Raw genomic sequence first — 25,299 nt, forward strand, 5'->3', positions numbered from 1 at the left:
ATAGCTGAGGCCCCAGCACCGACCCCTGGGGCACTCCACTAGTCACCATCCGCCAATCCGATTAGCACCCATTGACCCCCACTCTCTGCCTCCTATTTGACAACCAATCCTCTATCCACGCTAACACCCTACCCCCAACTCCCTGTCCCCTGACCTTCTGCAATAACCTCCTGTGAGGTACCTTGTCAAACGCCTTCTGAAAATCCAGAAAGACCACATCCACCGGCTCTCCTCTATCCACCACCCTAGACACATCCTCATAGAACTCCAGTAAATTTGTCAGACACGACTTCCCTTTAACGAAACCTATCCCTTTAACCCGAAACCTTCCCTTTAACGTCACCTATCCTGCCATCTTTATTATCTGCTAATTATTATTTTCTTAATTAATTTATAAATCCTATTACTCCTAATGAGCTTTACTATTGCTAGATAAGAGAGCAAAATAAGCATCACTTGCCTGTTTCCCTTCTGTCTCAAGGCACTGAATTCCCTTATTCACCAAATTTCCAAGTTTGTGCTCTGATTAACTGCACTTTGTGTATTTGTCATATAAATTAGGAATTGATCGAGGAAAAGGTTTAGTTTAACTTCTAATGTTTTAAATGAATTCAAATTTTCATCTGTATTCTTCATCTAATTGGTCACACATGTTTTTAGACACAAATGGTGTTACAGTAATAATTACACACACCCACACAAACCCATCACCTCCCTCCCCCCACCACAACTGATAATGCTCTATAGGTTTAATTTGGTTGCTCATTTTTTCATTTGCAATTTAATTTGTGCCTAAAATTAATGTTCAATAATGGCTTTGTGATGGTCAGATTCTTTTTCTTCTTGCTCACATAATAGACATTGTTCTTCTTTTATGAGAGTCAATTGCAAAAAGTCGTATCCTCATTTGTGCCTTTGCCTTTGTATACTTTTAAAAGTATACACAAATCATTAAAAAGGAAAAGTTTCATCCAACAAAATCTTAGAGCGTTATTTAATTGTATTAAGTTTTCCTCACTGTGAACTCAAAAGTCGAGAACATACTGAAAAATATTGTTCTGCCTCCAGCTGGTCCTGAAGTTCTTTCATCTGACCATCAGCATCCTGACGCTCTCTGCAATAATGGATAAAATTCAAAGTGAAACATCATTTTTAAATGAAAATCTAAATACATCATCCAGCTTGTTTTATGGCAATTAAATGTATATTTTGTTTTAAAAAGCCAAGTACACTTTTAGTACATGAACACTAGCCCCCACCACTCAATAAAAAGCCTCCATTCTTTTCCTGCCAGGAAAGAAAAATAGAAAATGCACATTCAATCATTTACAATGTGTTCATGAGCTATTTGCAGGAGATTACACATATTAAAGTCATTATATGAACCCAAGTTTGGCAACCAGACCGTTAATTTCGATACTGTTGCATAGTATTTAAGTTTATGCCAAAGCTTTCAAGGTTATTGCCAAATTGTAATGGTGATCAGAATGTGTGTTAACTGGAAGGAGATACATTTGAGGTAGAGATCCACTTTCCGCTCAGAGTAAAGTTTATTTCTGAACAGAAAACTAGAGCCTCCCAGTCAGAAAACATTTACAATTTAACTGTGAAACAAATATAAGCTGTATAAAACAGGATTAGGCATAAGGATAATTAACTCTGACGATGGAGTTAAACTTTTAAATAAACAACATCTAATGGGTAAACTAATATTTCCCCCCATTTGCTTAACTAGGCACAAGTATGGCATTAATGTGACATTAACCTTCTAGTTTTCAAGTTTTGTTCCTCATGTCCAAATTGAGGTATTCAAAAGTTGTTAAATTTGCTTCAAGTAAATACATACTTGAACTAGATCTTTTACACAGGAAAGTAACTCAACTAAGTTAGTCAACAATTATGATTGATCTATAAATGATTCAGGCCCATGGAGTGGCCTAATTGCTTTGGAAAGCAAAATGGAACCAAAATCAGATTATGCATCATCAATGAAGTTTGTAGAAGTATGATCAAGGTGCAACTTGAAAAAATAATACAAAATGGAAAAACTGGAATTTGGAGTCTATAAAAGAAGTTTCATGAAGTGGAAGAGCAAAATTGTTAGAAGAATGATTTAGTACAAGAAACATGATCCTCGTTTCATTTTTGGTGTTTTAGACCTTTTAACATTCTCATGGCTGGCTGCTAACTCTGCACCTTTAAAAATATCCAACTTCCCCTTGAGAACTATTATCCCAGGATTAAACCGAAGTGCAAGAATCCCAGTTAGCTTTTAGACCATACCTCTCATCACTGGAAGTTGAAGAGATCTCAATTAAAGTTGAAAATATGATTCAATGTGATTACACTAATGATGAACAAATTAATAATCTATATGTATCATACAGTTAGACTGGATCTCCCACAACAGAGAAGAGAGTAAAGGTTAACTCTAAATACTAATCGTAAATTGGTTCATTCTTGCAAATTGGCAGGACACTGAAACAATATAAGCAATACACAGATTTATACAATTAATTCGAGGAGAAAGTGAAAGGAAATCCAGCAATGTCACTTCACTGACAATTTATTTCAGTAGCATACAAATGCTACATACAAAATTAAATGGAAGTTAAGAAAAGTTTAGTTACTGGGAAAATAAATTGTGTTCAAGTTCAGAATTAATTACACAAACAGAGCTAGGTGCCTTATCAGTTCCAAACTGTTCAACTGAACACCAGAGGATAACAGAGAATTGAAGGAATCCACTTTTTAAGGAAAACAACATGCTTCAAGGGCAGTACGGTGGCAAACTGGTTAGCGCTGCTGCCTCACAGCACCAGAGACCCAAGTTCAATTCCCGGCTTGGGTCACTGTCTGTGTGGAGTTTGCATATTCTCCCCATGTCCGCGTGGATTTCCTCCAGGTGCTCCTGTTTTCTCCCACAGTCCAAAGATGTGTTGGGCAGGTGGCTTGATCATGCTAAATTGCCCTTTAGTGTCAGGGGGTCTAGCTAGCGTAAATACATAGGGTTATGAGGATAGGGACTGGGTAGGATTGTGACTGGTGTAGACTCGATGGACCACGTGGCCTCCTGCAGTGTAGGATTCTATAATTCTACGCCTGGTGCACTTAGAAGGTTGGACAAAATTCCAATGAAGCATGTTAATTCAAAGGTAAACAGGTTAGTTTCATTGACTGAATATGGCTGTACTTCCTACCCTACCATTGCTGGAACAATGAAGTTTCACAGTTTCCTGATAACTTTGGTAGAAAATTATGACTTTCTAAAAACTGACAACTGATCAAAAAAGAATTGAAAGTCGTGGTTTGCATTTGTATCACCACTTAGCTGAGCAAAACAAAATCTAGCCCATCTGCAAAAGGCCCTAATTTTTCCAGCAGTGACCGAAGTGACAGATTCAATTAGTGCACTCGCCATCACAAATCCAGAGGTTAAAGGACAGACTGGTAATGCCTAATATTATCAGACTGTGGGATATAACTGACACTGCTTCACAGCTACAATTTGTTGATTTGCATCTTAGACAACTGCTACATTTGACAGCCACTGTTGCTCAACTCAAACCTGATAAATTACAGAGTTTTATAGCCTGTTACAGTGCTAGCTTTCCTACCCACAAGTCTTTGCTATTTACATGGAACATGTCGAGAGAACAAAATAAAGGTAGAACATACTTTCGCAGCTCTCCTATCTGTTTTTCCAGGCTCAGTTTAGTCTCCAGCAAATGATTTATCTCCTGTTTCAACTGTTTCTCTGACATTTTCAATGAATTGACTTGTTGTGTCTGCATCTTCAAATCGTTCTGAGTTAAACTACGTTTTTGTGTCTCCTGTTCTATCTTCAATGATAAATTTTTAACCTGCAAAAGAAAATGTTGTCACATATTTTATTTTGTAATTGTACAATCTAGATTTGAGTACAAAGCAATCATTTATGATTTTCACTCCTTTCGAACCATGCTGTGGATGAATTAGTTTTTGTTCAACAGAATTGCATCAGTTACTTGCATGGCAGAATCATAGGATAGAGTGGTGTAGTGTAAGGTGACTGAACAAGTCATCTAAAGGGCCCAGGGTAATAGTCTGGTGTCACAGGTTCAGAACCATTATGGCAGCTGACTGAAATTAAATTTAAATAAGAAATATGGAAAGAAAACTAGCCCATGATCCTAAAACAGAACATTTGATTTACCACTGTCCTTTAAGCAAAGCAAATCCGCCAACCTTATTTGGTCAAACCTTCATGCAACTCCCCACACACTGCAATGTGTTGACTCTTAACTGAAATTACATGGCCTTGATCCAAACATGGGCAAAATAGCTCAATTCCTGAGGAGTGCCTGCTTGTTCCTCGACATCAAGCAGTGCTGACATTAGATAGCTTCAAGAAGCCTCAGCAAAATTGGTCTTTGGAAATCGAGGGCATTAAATTGTCCACTTTGGGAGTCACAGCTAGCACAAAGGAATACACAAATCGTCTCAGTCCCAAGATATCACTGCAGGAGTTCCTAAGGATAGTGTCCTCAGCCAGTCAATCTTCAGTTACTTCATCAGTAATCTTCCCTCCATCACAGAGGCAAAAATAGAAAAATTTATGATGGTTGCAAAGTGTTCAGTATCATTCATAACTCAAAAAGCAAAGTACAGCACAGCAACAGGCCCTTTGGCCTAACAAGCCTGTGATGCCTTTCTAAACTGCAGACCTTTTGCCTTTAGGTGATTCGTATCCCTCTATTCTCTGCCTATTCATGTATTCATGTCACAATGCCTCTTGAACATTACTATTGTACTGGCACAGCAACATCCTCTGGCAGCACATTCCAGGCACTTACTACCCTCTGTGTAAAAAAAACTTGCCTTTCACATTTTTTTGCCTTAAACTGATGTTTCCTAGTAACTGACAGTCCTATTCTGATTATCCATGCCTCGCATAATTTTGTAAACTTCTACCAGGTCTCCCTTCAGCCTCCAACAGTCAAGTGAAAACAAACCAAGTGTGTCCAATTACTCCTCATATCTAATATCCTCCAAACTAGACAGCATCCTAGTAAACCTTATTGCACCCTCTCCAAAGTCTCCACAGCCTTCTGATAGTGTGGCAACCAGAACTTACTTGATATTTCAAATGTGGTCTAACTAAAGTTATATAGAGCTGCAACATGACTCACCAATTTATATACTCTTGTACGTTGACCAATGAAGGCAAGCATATGCCTTCTTGACCACTTTATCCATTTGTGTTGCCACTTTCAGAGAACTGTGGACCTGTATGCCTAGATCCCTCTTTATGGTAATACTTCTAAGGGTTCTGCCATTTACTGCGTACTTCCCTCCTGAATTAGATCTTGCATCACCTTGCACTGTCAAGATTAAATTCCATCTGTCATCTCTCCGCCCAAGTCTCCAGCCAATCTATATCCTGCTGCATCCTCTGGCAATCCCCCTCCAATCACTATCCACAGCTCCCCCAATCTTTGTGTCTTCCGCAAACTTACTAATCAGACCACCTATATTCTCCTTCAAATTATTTTTATATATTACGAACAACAGGGGGCTCATCAGATGCTGTTAGGATCTGGGCAACATTCAAGTTTGGCTGGTAAGTGGCAAGTAACATGTAACATTTAAGCCATATAAATGCATCTCCAATGGCCAAACCCAACAAGACAGGACCTAACCAACCCCACTAACATTCAATGGCGATACCATCACTTAATACCCCACCATTAGCACAGGTGATGTACAAGCCATCGGGACTTACCCTTGACCAGAAACTGAATCAGACCAGCCATTCAAATACGATGGTTACAAGAGAAGTCAGAGGCTGGAAATTTTGTGACAAGTATATCAATGCCTGACCATTTTCCCATTCCCTGCAAAATGTTTCACCCTCTACAAAACAAAGTCAGGAGTGTGATGGAATAGCTTCACTTGCCTGATGACTGCAGCTACAACACTCAAGAAGGTTGATACAGGCAGATCCAAGACAAAGCAGCCTGCTTGGCTGGCATCCCATCACCACCTCATTCAACTTCCTCCACCATGTACGGACAGTAGCAGCTGTGTGTCTACCATTTACAAGATGCACTGCAGTAACTGATCAAGGTTCCTTCAACAGCATCTTCTAAACCCACAACTTCTACCACCTTGAGGAAAAGGGGCAGCAGATCACGGGGACATTATTATCTGCAAGTTCCCCTCCAAGCCACACATCATCCTCAGTTGTAACTGTATCACCAGTCCTTCACTGTTGGTGAGTCAAAACCTTAGAATTCCCTTCCTAACAGCACTGTGAATGAACCTACAGCATGTGAATTTCAGTGGCTCAAGAAGGCATTTATCATCACCTTCTCAAGGGCAATTAGGGATCAACAACAAATTTTGGCCTTTTGTTTTGACCTTCTCCAAAATGTTTATTCAAAGTTGATATCCAAATAAGCCTACTAATGAGATTCCAGATTTAGCCAAACAATATGAATCATTTCCATTGTTAAGCACCTTTAAGTAGTAACACTCACCTCCTCAGTTAGTTTCTCCTTTTGTCTGAGCAATTCTTCTATTTTTTGCTGTGCTTGTTTTATATCACAATCCAACATTGAACGTTGCTTTTCAGCTTCTAATAAACGGTTTTCAACTTTCTGCTTTGAACTTCTCTCTTCCTGTAGCTTCTTCTCCATTTCTATTAGAAAAAACAGTTTCAAAGAAAATCATTACAAGTTGAAGCTATCACACTCAAGTCATTCCCAGCTCTGACAAAAAAAACTATCAAAAAGTTCTCTTCTGGTGCTAAATGAGCAGCATCACATAATTTAAAACCATAATACAAAAAACAGTAAAAGCTTCTACAAGCATTTCTAAAGGAACAGAAATGCTAAAGTAAGCACTGAACCTTTGAGAATGAGACTGGGGAATTAATAAAGTGAAACAAGGAAATGGCACCAAGACCTTGGACAATTATTTTGTATCTCTATTAGTATCAAAAGAAAGGGCAGGAGACATAATGGATGAATTGGTAGTAATCCTTCAAAATGCCCTAACTGCCAAAGAGCTCCTAGCAAATTGGAAAACTGCAAATGAAACACTTCTTCAACAAGGGAGACAGCAGGAAACTGCTGACCTAACATATGTCATGGGGAAAATGCTAGAATCCATTGTTAAGGAAGTAGTAGCAAATGTTTAAAAAACATTTGGACAATCATAATACAATCAAGCAGAGCAAATATGATTTTGTCAAAGGGAAGTTGATAGAGTTCTTTAAGGATATTACAAGCAGCATAAACAAAGGGAGTCAGTAGTGTATTTAGATTTCCAAATGGCATTTGGTAAGATGCCACAAAAGATTATTACACAATGTAATAGCTCATGGTGTTGAGGTTGCTTTTCCCCAAATCACCATGGGTAGTGGATTAGCTAACAGGAAACAAGAGTTTGGATAAATGGGTCAACTGCAAGTTGACTTCTCAGTGCCACAGAGGTTAATGCTACTTAACTATTTACAATCTATACTAATGGATCGGATGAAAGAACCAACTATGATGTAGCCCAATTTGCTGATGATATAAAATAGGTAGGAGAGCAAGTTTTCAGGAGGATACAAAAAATCTGTAAGGAAATAGATAGTAAGTGTGGGCAAAAAATTGGCAGATTGAGTACAATGTGGGAAAATGTGAGATTGTCCTCCGTTTTAAAATTTACTTATTATTGTCACAAGTAGGCTTATATTAAGACTACAATGAAGTTACTATGAAAATCCCCTAGTTGCCACACTCCAGCACTTGTTTGAGTACAGTGAGGGAGAATTTAGCATGGCCAATGCACTTAACCTGCTTTCGGACTGTGGGAGAAAACCAGAGCACCCGGAGGAAACACACACGAAGAACACGCAGACTCCACTGGAATAGAATATTATTTAAATGGAGAGATACCACAGAACTCTACATTACAGAGGGATCTGGATGCACTTGTGCATGAATCGCAGAAAGTTAGCAGGAACAATCAGTAATTAGGAGGACAAATGAAATGTTGTTACTTATTGGGGAAGGAATATAAAAATAGGGAAGTCTTGCTACAACTGTATAGGCAGTGGTGAGACCATAATTAAGAGTGGTGTGCATTTTTGTTATTTTTCATATTTTGGAAATACTTGCTTTGGAAGCAGTTTACTGGAGGGTCACTCGGCTGTTTTCTGGGGTGAAAGGGTGGTCTCGGGGAAGGGTAGAGCAGGCTGCACTTCTATACATTGGAGTTTAGAAAAATGAGAGATATTACAGAAACATAAGATTCTGAGGGTGTTTGACAGGGTAGGTGCTGAGAGGATTTTACATTTCTGGGGAAATCTAGAACTGGGGAAGAGATAAAAGTAAGGGGTTTTCCATTTAAGTCTTTGATGAAGAGAAATTTCTTCTCAGTTATTAGCCTTTGGAATACTTTTCCATAGACAGCAATGGATCAATGAATATATTCAAGGATAAGTTAGACAGATTTTGGTCAACAGGGGAGTCAAGGATTGTATAGGACAGGCAGGAAGGCGAAGTTCAGGCCACAATCCAATTATCTTATTGGATAGGCTAATCGTCAAATAGTGTATTCCTGCTTCTTATGTTTTTCAAATCAAAAAGATGAAGCCTACTTACACTATCTTCATGACTATCTTAACAATAAAGTTGGTGAAAAAAAGTGGGAACAGAATTTTTGGTTTCCTTTTTGTGGGAACTGGGTATGTGACATGTCCATTGAAAAACACAAAGAGGGGAAAAATCTCTTGCAAGACCAAAGTTCAAACGGACTGCCAATTGGGTAATAGTGAGATAATTTATAACCAACTTATTCACCACCATTATGTCTAGCAATAGTCTAAGTATCATTCTTCAGTCAGGCATTTGCCTGACTACTGCAGTGGTAGTATCCCTAGCTCTGGGCCAGAAGATCCAGTCTATCTTTGCTGGGATCACTATTTTCACCAGTAATATTAACCACAGAGGTTTTGGAGGTGAAAAGGGATAGTCTTTCATGACTGAAAGATGCCAGGAACTCAGAGGAGTAACTCAGCGTGGACAGGAGATGGTGATGATCACCGACATAAACATGGAATACAAGATTCCAACAGAACTGGCAGCACTGTGCTGAAGTTTAATAACTCATCAAGTTTAAGGCAAATTAGATCATAATCTTATAATAATGCTGTGTTATTGAACGTGCCTAGCAAAACAAGTAAGGGCCACCTCCCACTTGTCAATGTCTGCAATGAATGCCTATTATACAGTGGGGTTTAATTCATGGAATCAAATCTCACTTATAATGTGCCTTTTCTTGCATCTTAAATCTGTTTTGGTGAAACAAATTTTCCACATATTGTAGCTGCATAATATAATCACCCAGGATGGATTTCATTCATTCTAAACCTGCAAAGCAATAGTTTAAGTACATCCACTCCAGGAAACCTCAATACTGAGGGAGAGTAGAATGGGTGAGATACGGTGGGGCCGAACTAGAACATGCAACTGACATATCTGCATATCCTCTTGGCAATCACTATTAGTCAAGATCTTTTTCAGTTTGAAAAAGGGCATTAAAGGAGAACAGTTACATACAAGGATTAATCTGAGAATGGGAAGAGTTATCTTTTGTTCTCTCTGGAGACAAATCACACCTCTTTAACCTGTACTTAACCCTCTCTCCACTCACACTGTCTGCACCTATAAGGACCTGATGACCTGTTAAGGCTCACATTCTAACCATTATCTTGTAATTGAGTTTGTGACTATACATGCCCTGTTTATGAACCAAATCTTGCCCTGTTTATGAATCAAATCCTGCACTCAACTGATGGAGGGGCAGCACACTAAGATCATGCTGCCAAATGAGCCTGTTGGACTTTAATCTGGTATTGTGAAACTACTTAAAATAAAACCCATATATTCTTGAGGAAAATTCAAGTTTCAAATCCGAGCAATTAGAGAAATGAATATTTGTCCTCTTCCTACCTTTCAAAAAGTAAGATATAATTATATCTTATAACTGCTTTTTCATTGGCATTACATCATCAGCTAAGGCTCATCACATCATTCATTCCACTGGAAGCTGCAGGCTATTTTTGAAAGACTCTCAAAGATAGTAGCTTTGCAAATAGTTTCCCTTCTTTAACTGGAAAAAATGACCCAAATACATTGAGCAAGACCACATCTCAAATTTGTCACTTCAATCATTCCAATTCTCCAAGCCATAAGCTCAAGAACATCTATTCTAGGGGAACTGAAATTTTGAAGGAGAGAAGAGTGTGCGGATTGAGAAATAGCAAGCCCATCCATACCTTAATATACAAATGATTGAACGTTCATGACAAAATGAATTCAATTTGATTCTGAAGGGCTGAACTGAAGAGCTTGACGATCACTAGGCAGGAGTGTTCCCTCACTGTCGGGGAACACTTCAGCAGTCAAAGACATTCAGCCTGTGAACTTCAGGTAAGTGTTCTCCAAGATGGCCTTCATAATACACAATGCAAAATCGCTGAGCGGAAACTGATAGCCAAGTTCTGCATACATGAGGACGGCCTCATCCGGGATTTTGGATTCATGTCACACTATCTGTAACCCCCACGACTTCTCTGGGCTTGCAAAATCTCACTAACTGTCCTGGCTGGAGACAATTCACACTGCTTTAACCTGTGCTTAACCCTCTCTCCACTCACATTGTCTACACCTATAAGGCCTTGATTACCTGTTAAGGCTCACATTCTAACCATTATCTTGTAATTGAATTTGTGTCTATACATGCCCTGTTTGTGAACCAAATCCTGCCCTGTTTATGAATCAAATCCTGCACTCACCTGATGAAGGGGCAACACACCAAAAAATCATGCTGCCAAATGAACCTGTTGGATTTGAATCAGATGTTGTGAACCTACTTAAAATAAAACCTATAGTTTCTTGAGGAAAATTCAAATTTCAAATCCGAGCAATTAGAGAAATGAATATTTGTCCTCTTCCTACCTTTCAAAAAGTAAGATATAATTATATTGCCTCAAGTTGAAATGTCTCCCCTCAGCAATTTTAAAACAAACCTTTCATGGCTTCCGATTTTGCTTCTTCTATGGATTCATAAATCTTATTTTTGTCTGCTAGTCTTGCCTTGGTAGCTTTGTGCTCTGCTTCTTCCTGTTCAAGTTGCTGCTGTAATACCTTCTGCTTATACGTCATGTCTATTTCCATATTATTCTTCTCCTGTAAATAAATCAGAGAAAGGGGTGAAGTTTAAAGCAAGTCCTGCAAAAGGTACAAATACAAACTATTTTGTGAATATACTTCACAGGCAGTACTTCTCAGGAAAGAATTTGATTTGTTAATTTACTTAATGAGGAAAAAAACGCACCTAAGTAAAAGCATAAGATACAGGATTAAGCCAACTTAATCCAAAAGAAAAACTGTCTCACCTTCTCCAAGTCAGTTAGTTTATCTTGTAGCTGTCTTTTCTCCATTTCAGTTTTGGCCAACGAGCTTTTACTATTTTGCAGTTCATCTCCAAGTGACGAAATCCGACCTGTAAGTAAGTAACTTTGGTTAGTAACAGCTCAATAAAATGTTGATATTTCAGCAAAATTAAAGATCAACTCCATTGGAACAATAATTTCTAATCTAAATTCTCATTTCAGATCTGTTAATACTGTATCCTTACTTACAACTGCATTATATCTCAACATTTAAAAAATCTGTATTGCATCTTTTCAGCATCCTTCCACAACTTAAAGGCAGCATGGTGGCACAGTGGTTAGCACTGCTGCGTCTGAGCAACAGGAACCTGGATTCAATTCCAGCCTTGGGTGACTGTCTTTGCAGAGTTTGCATATCCTCCTCATGTGTGCATGGGTTTCCTCCCAGTGCTCCCACAGTCCAAAGATGTGCAGGTTAGGTGGATTGGCCATGCTAAATTGTCCCTTGGTGTCCAAAGATGTGTAGATTAGGGGGTAAATACATGTGGTTATGGGATAGGGCCTAAGTAAGATGCACTGTCGGCAAATCAGTGCAGTCTCAATGGCTATCTTCTGCCCTTCTGTAGGGATGCTATGATTAGAACCATTAATACAACATTGGATCTCTTGATTCAACGTCTGTAGTTTAGGGCTTGTCACCTGATTGTAATTTCAGGCATGTTCCCCTTACTTCGGTTTGAAACTGCAGAACATTTTATGATTTAAAGTCCTTTCCAGAGACACATGAACTTATAAACCAGGATCCATCCTAGTAGTGGAAATTACTTTTCAATGATCGTGGTTTCGATTCCACACCCATTCTCTGTGTCCCTAGATTCTAAGGCACTAAAAATCTGCCCATCACAATTCAAAGATGGCATTTCCACAATTCTCTGGGATAGATTCATAACTGTTTTGAGTGTAAGAATGTTTCCTTAATTAAGCCCTAAATTATTGGCCTAATGCTGAAATATGTCCCCTTGTTCTAGATTCCCCAATTGGGGAAAATTGCCTCTTAGCATCCAACCTGTCAAATCCCTGCATTATCTCAAATGTTTCAATAAGTTTACCTTCCATTTTTCTAAACTAAATATGGGGAACAACATTGCACACTGAATTCAAAGTGTGATTTCACCAAAGCCCTGTACAACAGTATTCTTGTACTTCAATCCCCTTGCAACAACAGCCAACATACAATTTGCTTTCTTAATCATTTGCTGTACTTGAATGTTAACTTCTTGTACGAACACAGGAACTCTGCTTGTAAGCACAGGAACTCTCTGAACATCAACAAGTTGAACGCCTTTCCAAAAGCAGTGTGCTTTTCTATTCTTATGACTACCTGCCAACTTGCTGCCCACTCACTTATTCCATCAATATCTCTTTGCAGAGTCTAAGTCCTCCTTAGCTTCCTCCCACACTCCAAGGATGTGGGGGTTAGGTTGATTAGCCATGCTAAAGGGAGGAGGTGAGGTTGGTGAGCAAACTGCACATGGTACAGTGATGCAGCAGGACATAGGCAAGGAGAAGGCGAAAAGGAACATAGTAGTGATTGGGGATAGTGGGGTGAAGGGTATTGACACTGTCCTTTGTCACAATGACAAAGTGCACAGAAGGGTGTGTTGTCTGCCTGGTGCTTGGGTCCAGGATGTCACATCTGGGCTGCAGAGGAACCTGGAGTGGGAGGGTGAGAATCCGGTCGTTGTGGTACATGTGGGTGCCAATGACATAGGCAAAATGCGAACTGAGGATCTGGGGAGGGAGTATGAGAAGCTGGGAATGGAATTAAAGAGTAGAACCGACAAGGTAGTTATCTCTGGGCTACTGCCTGAACCGAGTGCAGATGGGCGTAGGGTGTATAGGATTAAGGAAGTGAATGGGTGGCTCAGGGATTGGTGTGGGAGGAATGGGTTTGAATTTATGGGGCACTGGCATCAGTATTGGGGTAGGTGGGACCTGTTTGGGCGGGATGGGGTTGGTCTGAACCGTGCTGGGACCAGAGTGCTGGCGAATAGAGTAAAGAGGACTGTAGACAGGGCTTTAAACTAACGGGGGGGGGGCGGCGCGCGCGCGCGAGGGTAGGTGACGTTACAGGGGCTAAAGTTGAGGAGAGGGTACAGGTAAGGGAAGAGGCCGAGGATGTCCCAATAATAGAGGGAGTAGGGGGCGTGAGTATGGTTGGTGGCGTTACGGCAAATAGGGTCCAGGTGAAGGCTGGGATGAAGGCACTTTACCTGAATGCACGAAGCATTTGGAATAAGGTGGATGAGCTGGTGGCGCAGATCAGCACAAATGGATATGATCTGGTGGCCATTACAGAGACGTGGCTGCAAGGTGACAGGGACTGGGAGCTGAATGTCCAGGGATATCAAGTGTTTAGGAAGGATAGGCAGGAGGGAAAAGGGGGGGGTGTAGCTCTGCTGATTAAGGATAGCATCAGGGTGGTAGCAAGGGGTGATATTGGAGCCAAGAAGCAGAAAGCGGAATCGTTGTGGGTAGAGATTAGGAACAGCAAAGGGAGGAAGACGCTGGTGGGTGTCGTCTATAGACCCCCGAATAATGATCTGGAGGTGGGGCGGGCTGTTAACGCGCAAATAAGTGCAGCGTGCAGGAATGGGACAGCCGTAGTTATGGGGGATTTCAATCTACATATAGATTGGTCGACCCATGTTGGACGCGGTGGGCTCGAGGAGGAGTTCTTGGAATGCTGCCGGGATAGTTTCCTCGAACAGTGTGTGTTGGAGCCGACGAGGGAGCGAGCTATCTTGGATCTGGTGCTATGTAATGAGGCGGGTAGAATTAGGGACCTTGCGGTGAAGGATCCTCTTGGGGACAGTGATCATTGTATGGTGGAGTTTTTGGTGCAGATGGAGGAGGAGAAAGTGGGTTCCCGGATGCGCGTCCTTTGTTTCAACAGAGGGGAGTACGGTAGGATGAGAGAAGAATTGGTGAATGTGGACTGGGGGAGCGCGTTGGAAGGTAGGTCTGCTGAGGAACAGTGGAGGGTCTTTAAGGAGATCTTTCTTGGTGCTCAGCAGAAATTTATTCCGATGGTCAAAAAGGACAGTAGGAGGAGAGGTAATAAGCCGTGGATAACGAAGGAGGTGAAGGAAAGTGTTAAATTAAAAGCGGAGGCGTTTAGAGTAGCTAAGAGTAGTGGGCGAGAAGAGGATTGGGGGAGGTTTAAATGTCAACAAAGATTGACAAAGAAGATGATAAAGAAGGGTAGGAGAAACTATGAAGCTGGGCTAGCGCTTAATATAAAAAAGGATAGCAAGAGTTTTTATAAATATATAAAAAGGAAGAGGCTGGCTAGGGTGAACGTTGGTCCCTTAGAGGATGAGAAGGGGGACTTAGTGGTAGGGGATGGGGATATGGCTGAGGTCCTGAATAACTTTTTTGTTTCTGTCTTCACGGAGGAGGACGTGAATAATTTGCCGGGTGTTAGAGATGGAAAGGTGGTAGGACTGGAGGGTCTTAATGACATTACTGTTACCAGAGAGGCGGTGCTCGACAGACTGGAGGGACTGATTGTGGACAAGTCGCCAGGACCGGATGGAATGCATCCGAGGGTTCTGAAAGAAATGGCAGAGGTGATAGTGGATGCCTTGGTGGTTATTTTCTAGACGTCGCTGGATTCCGGGGAAGTGCCGGAAGATTGGAAAGCGGCTAATGTTACGCCGTTGTTTAAGAAGGGTGCCAGGCAAAAGGCAGGGAATTATAGGCCGGTTAGTTTAACATCTGTTGTAGGTAAAATGTTAGAATCCGTCATCAAGGAGGAAATAGCGAGGCATCTTGAGAGGAATTGCTTGACAGAGCAGACGCAGCACGGTTTCGTTAAAGGGAAGTTGTGTCTGACAAATTTACTGGAGTTCTATGAGGATGTGTCTAGGGCGGTCGATAGAGGAGAGCCGGTGGATGTGGTCTTTCTGGATTTTCAGAAGGCGTTTGACAAGGTACCTCACAGGAGGTTATTGCAGAAGGTCAGGGGACAGGGAGTTGGGGGTAGGGTGTTAGCGTGGATAGAGGATTGGTTGTCAAATAGGAGGCAGAGAGTGGGAGTCAATGGGTGCTAATCGGATTGGCGGATGGTGACTAGTGGAGTGCCTCAGGGGTCGGTGCTGGGGCCTCAGCTATTTACCATTTATACAGATGATCTGGAGGAGGGAACCGAGTGTAGGGTGTCGAAATTTGCTGATGACACCAAGATTGGAGGAAAGGCAAATTGTGTGGAGGGTGTGGAGAGTCTGCAGAAGGATCTAGATAGGCTGGGCGAATGGGCCAGGAAATGGCAAATGGAATTTAATGTTGGTAAGTGCGAGGTGGTCCACTTTGGTAGGAATAATGGTAGGAAGGATTATCACTTATGTGGCGAAAAACTGCAGCAGGCAACGGTGCAGAGGGACCTTGGGGTCCTTGTGCATGAGTCGCAAAAACCCAGCTTGCAGGTGCAGCAGGTGATCAGGAAGGCGAATGGGATGCTGGCCTTCATAGCGAGGGGGATTGAATATAAAAGTAGGGAGGTCTTGCTGCGGCTGTATAGGGCATTGGTGAGGCCGCAGCTGGAGTACTGTGTGCAGTTTTGGGCGCCGTACTTACGCAAGGATATTTTGGCCTTGGAGGGAGTGCAGAGGAGGTTTACTAGGCTGATGCTGGAGTTGAGGGGGTTGAGCTATGAGGAGAGGCTGAATAAACTAGGCTTGTACTCATTAGAGTTTAGAAGAATGAGGGGGGATCTCATTGAGACGTATAAGATGATGAATGGGATGGATAGGATAGAGGTGGAGAGACTCTTCCCGCTCAGAAAGGATAACAGGACTAGGGGGCACAGCCTCAAGATAAAGGGGGAGCGGTTTAGAACGGAGTTGAGGAGGAACTTCTTCATTCAAAGGGTGGTGAATCTCTGGAATTCTCTGCCCGTTGAAGTGGTGGAGGCTACCTCGCTAAATATTTTTAAGACGGGGGTTGATGGGTTTTTCATAAGAGAGGGGATTAAGGGTTATGGGGAGAGGGCGGGAATGTGGAACTGAGCCACGACAGATCAGCCATGATCTTATTGAATGGCAGGGCAGGCTCGAAGGGCTAGATGGCCTACTCCTGCTCCTATTTCTTATGTTCTTATGTCAGGGAATTAGCAGGGTTAATAGGATAGAACCTGGGTGAGATTGTTGTTGGTACAGGCTCGATAGCCTAAATAGCCTCCTTCTGCACTGTAGGGGTTCTATGAATATATGAATTTAGCTTGGATTTCCATGGAGCTTTGTATCATCAGCAAACAAATTCTGTTTTTTTAACCTAAGCAATTAATAAAAATTGTGTATAGTTGAAGCCTCAGCACTGATTCTTGAGGCACATCATTAGTCATCACCTGTCTACTTGAAAATATCCCTTTTAATCTTACTCTCTTTCTTGTCACGTAACGAATTCTCTATCCATTTGAAAATATCACCCCCAACTCTGTGAGTCCATATCTTTGTGTAATAACCTTTTGTGTGGTACCCTATCAAAGGTGCTTATTGGAAATCCAAGTTTACTACAATTATTGGTTGCACTTAATCTACCTACTACACACATCTTCAAAAAAACTCTAGTAAATTGTCAAACTGCATTTTCCTTTCACAAAACTATGTTGACTTGGTCAAATCATACTATGCTTTTCCAAGTGCATTGTTAAGATACCAACACGTTCCCAATGATCTTTTTAAAAATTGATTCTTTTATGGGATATGGGCATCTCTGCAAAGTCATGATGTGGAGATGCCAGCATTGGACTGGGGTAAACACAGTAAGAAATCTGACAACACCAGGTTTAAGTCCAACCGATTTATTTGATAGTAAAACTCACAAGCTTTTGGGTTTGTTGGCGAACACTTCAACAGTCATGGGCATTCGGCCTCTGACCTTCAGGTAAGCATTCTCCAAGGTGGCCTTCACAACACACGACAGCGCAGAGTCACTGAGCTGAAACTGATAGCCTAGTTCTGCACACATGAGGATGGTCTCAACAGGGATCTTGGGTTCATGTCGCACTATCTGTAACCCCCATGACTTGCCTGGGCTTGCAAAAGCTCACTTACTGCACTGTCTGGAGACAATACACATCTCTTTAACCTGTGCTTAATGCTCCTTCACTCACGTTGTCAGTCTCTTTAAGACTTGAATAGCAGGTTAGTTATAAAGATTCGCATTCTAATCAGTAATCTGTAAACTGTCTGTGCTGTTATATGCTCCGTCTGAGGCCAGAACTCTCCATTCACCTGACGAAGGAACAAACCCTGAAAGCTTGTGAGTTTACTATCAAATAAATCGGTTGGACTTAAACCTGGTGTTGTCAGACTTCTTACCATCTTTGGAAAGGCCAGCATACCCCTAATGGCCCTTGAACTGAGCAGCCTGCTACTCCATTTCAGGTGGCAGTTCTGTCAACCACATTGCTGTGGAACTAGAGACATATCGGCGATTAAAGATGTCAGGCTTCCCTCCCTAAAGGACATTAGTGAACTAAACAGGTTTTTGTGACAATCTACAACAGTTTCGTGGTAACTCTTACTGAGGCAAACTTTATGTCTCAGATCTATTAATTTTAAATTCCACCAATTGCCATGCTGAAATATGAACCACAGCATTAGCCTCAGCCTCTGGATTGCCAGTCCAGTGACATTATCGCTATGTCACTGTATTGCCTCTCCTGACTGATGGCCTGTAGTTCCTGTTTTCTCTCTCTCACTCTTTTCTTGAATAGCATGTTACATTTGCTAACTTCCAATCTTTTGGGACCATTCTAGAGTCTGGGAATTTTGTAAAATTAAAGCTGTAGAGAAAGTGAATGTGCTGGTTATCTAAACTTTAGATGAAGGCAGTCAAGTCTTGGTGATTTGTTGGATTTTACTCCTCGTGTTTCTGCAGTACTTTTTCCTCTGCTGATGCCAATTACTCCAATTTCATTCTTTTTATAACCCCTAAGTTACCCTCTATTTCTTGTATGTCACTTGCATCTACAACTGCAAACACAGACACAAAACATTTGTTAAATGTCTTCACCATTCCCTCATTCCGCATGATATTTTCTCCCATCTCTGCTTCTAGAAGACAAACATATACTTGAGCTACTCTCTTTTTATATACTAGTAAAAGCTCTTAATAATCTGCTTTTATACTCCAGGTCAGTTTATTTCTATTCGATTTTGTCCCTTTTATAATTTTGGGTGGCCCGTTGCTGGTTTCTAAAACATTTCTAACTCTCAACTTACTATATTCGTTGTACAAGCCTCTTCTTTTAATCTAATATCATCCTTAGCTTCCTTAGTGAAATAAAGATAGATCTTTCTCACTCAGTTTTTGTTTTTCAATGGAATATATTTTTGAACTTGGAACTTTTTTTTTTAGTCTTTCAACGGTTTACTTATTGCCATACCATTGATTTAACCAATCAATCTTGGCTTCCTCCAAACCAATGTAATTTGTTGTAAATTTACGATTCTTGTTTATGCTTTCAAACAATATGGAATTCAATTGTATTACAATCACTATTTAGAATTCAAGCAGTGCAGAAGGAAGCCATTTGGAGTCTACGCCAGCTGTCCAAAACAGCATCTTAACCAGATTCACAACCTGCCCTATCCCTATAACCCCACACATTCAACATGGTTAATCCACCTAACCTACAAATCTTTGGATTGTGGGAGGAACCCAGAGCACCCAGAAAAAACCCACACAGACACATGGAGAATGTACAAACTCCTCACAGTCACCAAAGGCTGGAATCGAACACGGGTCCCCAGCGCAGTGATGCAGCAGTGCTAACCACTGTGCCACTGTGTCACCTAGTGGATTTTTTTCTGTGACATGATTAATTAACCTTGTCTGATTGCATTTTAGATCAAAAAGAGTACTATACATATTTGGCTCTACAACATATTGCTCCAGGAAACTGTCACAAAAGCATCTGACAAACTCATCTTCCAGACCATCCTTGCTAAATTTGAGTGATTCAGTCTCAACAAAAATTAAATCTTCCACTATTATTATATCCTCTTTGTTACATTTGCAAAAAAAATTCATTGGTTGTGAAGTACTTTGAGACAGAAGAGAATGTGACAGTGTGCCAAACAATAGCAAATTCTTTTATTTCTCCTTTTGCCTGATCTTTTATTTTACATATCAAACATGAATTCTATTGTCTCAACGCTCAAAATAATGTTCTAACATACTGCTGTGTATGAATTGCAATTTTGTCTAGGTAAGTGTAAGAGCCAAGCCATAATTTTAGTACCTTACCACAGGTTCCATCCCCATCTCTGGCCACCTAGATTCATCTAAACTATTCATAACCTTGACATCCTCTTCCACACCAAGGTAGGTTCCTGACTGCATATCCTTTCTACTACAAAACCTACCTACTTCCAACATCAGTAAGGCTAACCTCCTTAGAATGCCTCAGAAGATGCCATAAAATTCAACTATTATCCCTTGTCATCTTCATATTTAACTACATCAATGCTCTTCTTGGCCAGCCTACCATCTTCCACAAGTTTAAGCTCACTGAAAACTCTCTATTTGTATCATATCCTTCATTTGGTCCCACTTACTCATAACTGCTAGCTTTGTTTATCTAAATTGGTGTCTAATTCACCAATTTCAAAGTCTCATCCTCAAGATTAAGAAATTTCATGCCTTCACATGGCGAGATATCAGGTAGAAAAGAAAGGCCCCATAAGAAGCTTGATCCAACTTTAAGGCAAAAAGGGTTATCTATCAAACATTTTATTCCATCATGGTTTGAGATGTAGAGTGACATGAATTAGGAATTTCTGAAGTTTCATGTTTAAGGAGCACAGATTATAACTTCATTCTCAAGAATTCAGAAGTTTAATCTATTTGAATGGAAAAAGTTTTGAGTGATTGCATCCACTTTCTTGATCTCACAAGACAAATGGGTATTTGGGAATGGCTTTGGAAGTCTGTAAGGGTGTATGGAAGTTTCCTTCCCCCCACAGTGCAGCCTCCCACCACAACAAATCAGATTTGAGACGTTTGGGACAGAAAAATTGGGGGAGAAAAAGACATTCTGTACTGGACTCCTTAAAATGATTTTAAATATTTGTATTATTGTAAGCTAGGACCAATACTTTCAGAGTGGTGGTGAGATTCTAACCACAAACTTGATGATATTTCTGTCGTCACGTATGTGATTCAAACCCCTAAAAGCAATTTTCAAGTTTCGGCCATATACAGGAAAAAGAAGAAAATTAACAGCCACATCTGTCTCAGTGATCTACAGACTGAAAGAATAAATTGATATAAGTATTTTTTTAAGAATTAGTTGATAATTGAATCTGGTCTTTAAACTATTTATCATACCTTGCAAGTCAGTGATCATTTCAGAGCCATGATTCCGATCTCTTCGTTCAGCTTCTAGTGCTGACTGTAAACTTATGTAGTCTTTTTCAAGTTTGAGCTTGGCATTATCTAATGCAGCATTTTTGTCTTGTATCTCCCTGTTGTTAATCTCCAGTTGCCCTAATTGCTTTGATAATTCTGTCTGGTTCTTTCGTAGTCTCGCTGCTGTTTCAGATTCAGTCCTCAGCAAGGCATTGGCTTCATCCAACTAGTTTTCATAAAAAATAAAAATCAAACAGCAAATGATCAAACACAGCCTTAATGCACATTTCACACCTCACTATCTTGGTGGTGGCTGTGGGGAGAGCAGGGAGTAAATGTATACAAAGTACTTCACTTGCAAACATTTGTCATAGTTTAGCTGACTTTGCCTATTTATTATACATAGCAAATACGTTTCTAAAGGGCAGATTAAAAGTCAAACTTAGGTTTGGACAAAAGGTCTGATTGCACATTAGTGATTATTAAATGAGGACACTTGATAGTGGTCTGCAATAGATTTTCTGATCTTCAAGGGTGTGGAAGATTAGAATGGTTGATAGGTGAAATTAGGTGGAACTAGCTTTTAGACATGGATCAACAAGTGCTGAATATTTAAATAAACGCTGCAATACAAGTGTTTGAACAATATAAAATGGGTCTTCAAATAATCTCCTAGAATTCAATGCAAATGCAAAAGTGATCTCTTGGACCAAGTACCAGTGGAATATCAGCCTTAGAACTGTACTTTAGCAAAAAAGTCAACTTCAAAACAGGGCAGAAGAACATTTTCAACGACAAATTATACCATATGTTGCAAGTTGAGTAATGAAAATGAAATGACTTGATGGACCAAGCTTAAAATAAACTAACATTAAAAAAAATCCCTAAAAATTGAGATTAAAATTGGCATTATGCATATAACTGCCATAAATTTCAAGACATTTATGTTCAGCATTTTTAACAAGATGACAGTTAGTTGCTAGGGACAGCATGGTGGTTAGCACTGCCACCTCACACTGCCAGGGACCCAGGTTTAACTCCGGCTTCAGGTCACTGACTGTGTGGAGTTTGCACATTCTTCCTGTGTCTGCATGTGTTTCCTCCGGGTGCTCCAGTTTCCTCCCATAGTCCAAAGGTGTGCGGATTAGGTTGATTGACCATGCTAAATTAACCATAGTGTCAGGGGGATTAGCAGGTAAATATGAGGGGTTACGGGACTAGACCCTGAGTCAGATTATGATTGGTGCAGACACAATAGGCCGAATGCCTCTTTCCAGAGTTCACATGATGGAGGACACGATGGAGGACAAGCCACAGGCTGGGAACCTACGGAGCCTGGGAAAGTATGGATGTGACTGCGGGGGGGAATAAATTTCTACTCTTAACTAGTATTCGGGGAGAAACCTGGAGAACCGTTGTTAGGTACCAGGTCTCTCCCAAAAGCTTTTGAAATAAACCTGCTGTATTTTGACTCATAACTAGTCTCAGAGGTATCGTTTTACCTACAACAGTAGGGATTCTATGATTCTATGCTAACATGCTTTTCTGGTTGGTTATATGAAATGTCATATACATTTATTTTTAAGTCAAGATAATGTTTGAAGTTTAAATTTTAATTAACCAGCATAGCGCACACTATGATTTTTTAAATAAATGCGGAAATTACCAAATAGTTGGGAACCTATTCTTAAGGACCATAGGTGTTCATTAAAATGAATGTCACAAATATTCAAGAGGCTTTATTGTCTGCAGGCACAGGCTGCCTCGTTATCTGAGGAAATGTAAATGTAGCTAAACACTGTACAATCGCCAACAGACATCTGTATTTCAGACCTTATTATGGATGGAAGATCAATGATGAAAAATTGAAGATAACTGTGCCTTACAGCACAGCTCCTTGAGGAACTCTTGTAGGAAAGATTAAAATGATTGGACCAATAACCATCAAATTCATGCCAGGTATGACTCCAGCCATTGAAGAAATTTCCCCCTAATCTCAGTTTCCCTGGCGCTATACTCAGTTAAAAATCTCAAGAGCAATCACTCTCACCTCACTTCTGAAATTATTCTCATGTTTAGACTAATGAGTTAGGTCTGGAATGAAGTGATTCTGATGGAACTCAAACTAAGCTTTAATGAATATATTACTGGTGAGTAATTGCTGCTTGAAAGGGAGTGGGCTAATGGGATGCTAATTGGTCAGGCTGAATTTGTCCTTTTTTCCGGACAGGTCAAAACTGAGCATTTTCCACATTGTTAAGTAGATATCATTATCATAGCTGTGCTGGAACAATTTAGCGAGGGGTGTGGTTAGTCTTGACATTTAGGTTGTCATCATTATCGCTGGGATGTTGTAGCCCACAGCCTTTGCTGTGCCCAGTTGCACTGAGCTATTTCTTGACATCAGGTGGGATGAGTTGAATTGACCAGAAGAAACTAATAAGGATCAGCCAGTCAGCATTTCTACCTGAAGGTGACTGCAAGAGTTTCTGTCTTGCCTTTGGTGCATGTATTGAGAATGTTCATGAATTCTCCTTCTCTTGTTAGTTGTTTTAATTGTTCACAAACATTCACGGCAGAATTGCAGAGCTTTGAGCTTTTCAGTTAAGTTGAACAAGTTAGCAGGTGTATTTTAGTCTAGGAACATATCTGTAAAACCCAATTTATTAAAATGAAGCAGAATTTTTTTTACTTCAAGTAGATCAGTAGATCTTGTTATACTTAATCAAAATGTCCATTCAGGACCAAAATGAAAAATGGCTAGCTATTTTTTGATGTTTAGAAATCTAAATCCTAAAAAGGTCAAACAATGATTTTATAGCGAGATATCACAAAAATGTCAGTCATTGTACAAGTACTTAGTTCCATTGTCTCAAACTAATTTCATAAAATTACTTGCAAAAAAAAGTTGTACAACTAACCTGTCTCTGTAATTGAGCCATTTTCTCATTTGAGATTTGAGAGTTCTGATTCCTTTTCTTCAGATCTTCAAGTTGGTCCTTCAGGCTATTAACTGTGAAGCGCAATTTTGTTAGGAATACCAAATATAATGACATATTAGAGGCCAGCTAATCTTCCGAAAGTAAATGATGAATATGCAGATATTCTATTCTTCAATACAACACCAGCATGCAAATTCAGGTAGGTGGAGATGACTGGATCAAGAATTCCCTTAAGGATTCCTGCAGCAATATCCTAGATTTCTAATGACTAACTCCTAACAGCCATACAATCAAAGGCTAATGCTATTTCAACTTCTCAGAATGTGGAGGTGGAGCAGCCAGGAAAGAGACAGAAAGTCTTCCATGTGCTGTTTAAGAACCAAGACCTCGCCGCAGAATTCTGGGGTGTGTGACCGGGGGTGGGTGGGTGGGGTATATGGTGGAAGCAGAGAGCCAGTATACACAATTTAGCCAAGGAGCCTTTCCCACTTGTGCATGTTGTAGGTTATTTTCCCCTTTTCCTGATGTGTTACAGATTCTCTTTTGGAAGGAGTACAGACGTCAAAGATCTGGCTTGAACACATAAAGCTGCACTGGGTGTCTCTATTTTGTGTCAAAACTACACACTGTTCAAATCATTAAGGAAGACAAACTATTTCCTTAAAACTCCCTGCCTTGCTTAGTTCACTGTCAGCTTAAAAAATGACTGTGAAGAACTCATAAATTTCTATATCACCAAGGTAAAGTCAATGTAATCCTCTGGTGCAAAAGTCTGCAGATTTTATAATTTCAGGCCAACCCTTCCTTCGAACCTATCATAACTCTTGAGTGAACTTGTAATTCTGGTCTAGCAAATATCAAAAGATAAAGTGCCGTTTCTCAAACTTCCACTGAGCTTCAATAGAACGGTGTAGATAGCTGAGGACAGAGAGATCAGAGGAGTAGTGGGCAAGAGATTTAAAATGACAAGCAATAAGAAGCTCAGGATTACACTTGTGGACTGAAAAATAATACTCTGGAAAGCAATCATGCAATTTGCATTTGGTCCCCTAGTATAAAGGAGATTGCATCGTGAACAATGAAAACAGTAAACGAAATTGAAAGTAATTCAAACTGCTGCTTTACTTGCTTGAAGAACAGCATACACCTTTCAACTAACCACTTAATAGTCCACTGGACTCAACATCAAGTTCAATCATTTCTGATCATGACCATTGCTCTCAATTTTTTTGGGGCTGAGAGTGACTGTTTTTAGCTCCTCTCATCCAATTTTCAATTTCCCTTGCACCTTCATCCCCTTTGTCATTTAGTCACTTCCTTCCAACTATCACAGTCATCCCCTTTGGTCCCTTTCCTCCTTTTTGCTGCCTCTGTATTTGCTTAAAACCTGTTACGCCTCTTTTTTTCTAACTCTGATGAAACGTCATTGAACTAAAATGTTAACTGTGTTCCACTCTCCACAGATGCTGCCTGACTGCTGAATATTTCCAGCATTTTCTTTATACT

The 25,299-nt window shown here is 40.3% G+C and overlaps 1 protein-coding gene across 4 annotated transcripts in view; it reads right to left on the bottom strand.

Annotated features, from left to right (window-relative positions):
- The window catches only part of rock2a (rho-associated, coiled-coil containing protein kinase 2a), a 202,940-nt gene that overhangs the window by 61,435 nt on the left and 116,206 nt on the right, over window positions 1-25,299 (bottom strand). For all 4 annotated transcript variants that reach the window (XM_080192164.1, XM_080192163.1, XM_080192161.1 and 1 more), the window contains exons 14-20: window positions 23,773-23,864; window positions 20,831-21,077; window positions 11,435-11,541; window positions 11,066-11,225; window positions 6,522-6,682; window positions 3,679-3,863; window positions 1,045-1,114 (exon numbers count right to left, since the gene is read on the bottom strand). In XM_080192164.1, coding sequence (XP_080048290.1) covers window positions 1,045-1,114; window positions 3,679-3,863; window positions 6,522-6,682; window positions 11,066-11,225; window positions 11,435-11,541; window positions 20,831-21,077; window positions 23,773-23,864 — 1,022 coding nt within the window. The remainder of the gene's footprint in view (window positions 1-1,044; window positions 1,115-3,678; window positions 3,864-6,521; window positions 6,683-11,065; window positions 11,226-11,434; window positions 11,542-20,830; window positions 21,078-23,772; window positions 23,865-25,299) is intronic.

The sequence above is a fragment of the Carcharhinus amblyrhynchos genome, chromosome 7 (genome assembly GCF_965287045.1).
Source record: "Carcharhinus amblyrhynchos chromosome 7, sCarAmb.v2.hapA, whole genome shotgun sequence".
NCBI lineage: Eukaryota > Metazoa > Chordata > Chondrichthyes > Carcharhiniformes > Carcharhinidae > Carcharhinus > Carcharhinus amblyrhynchos.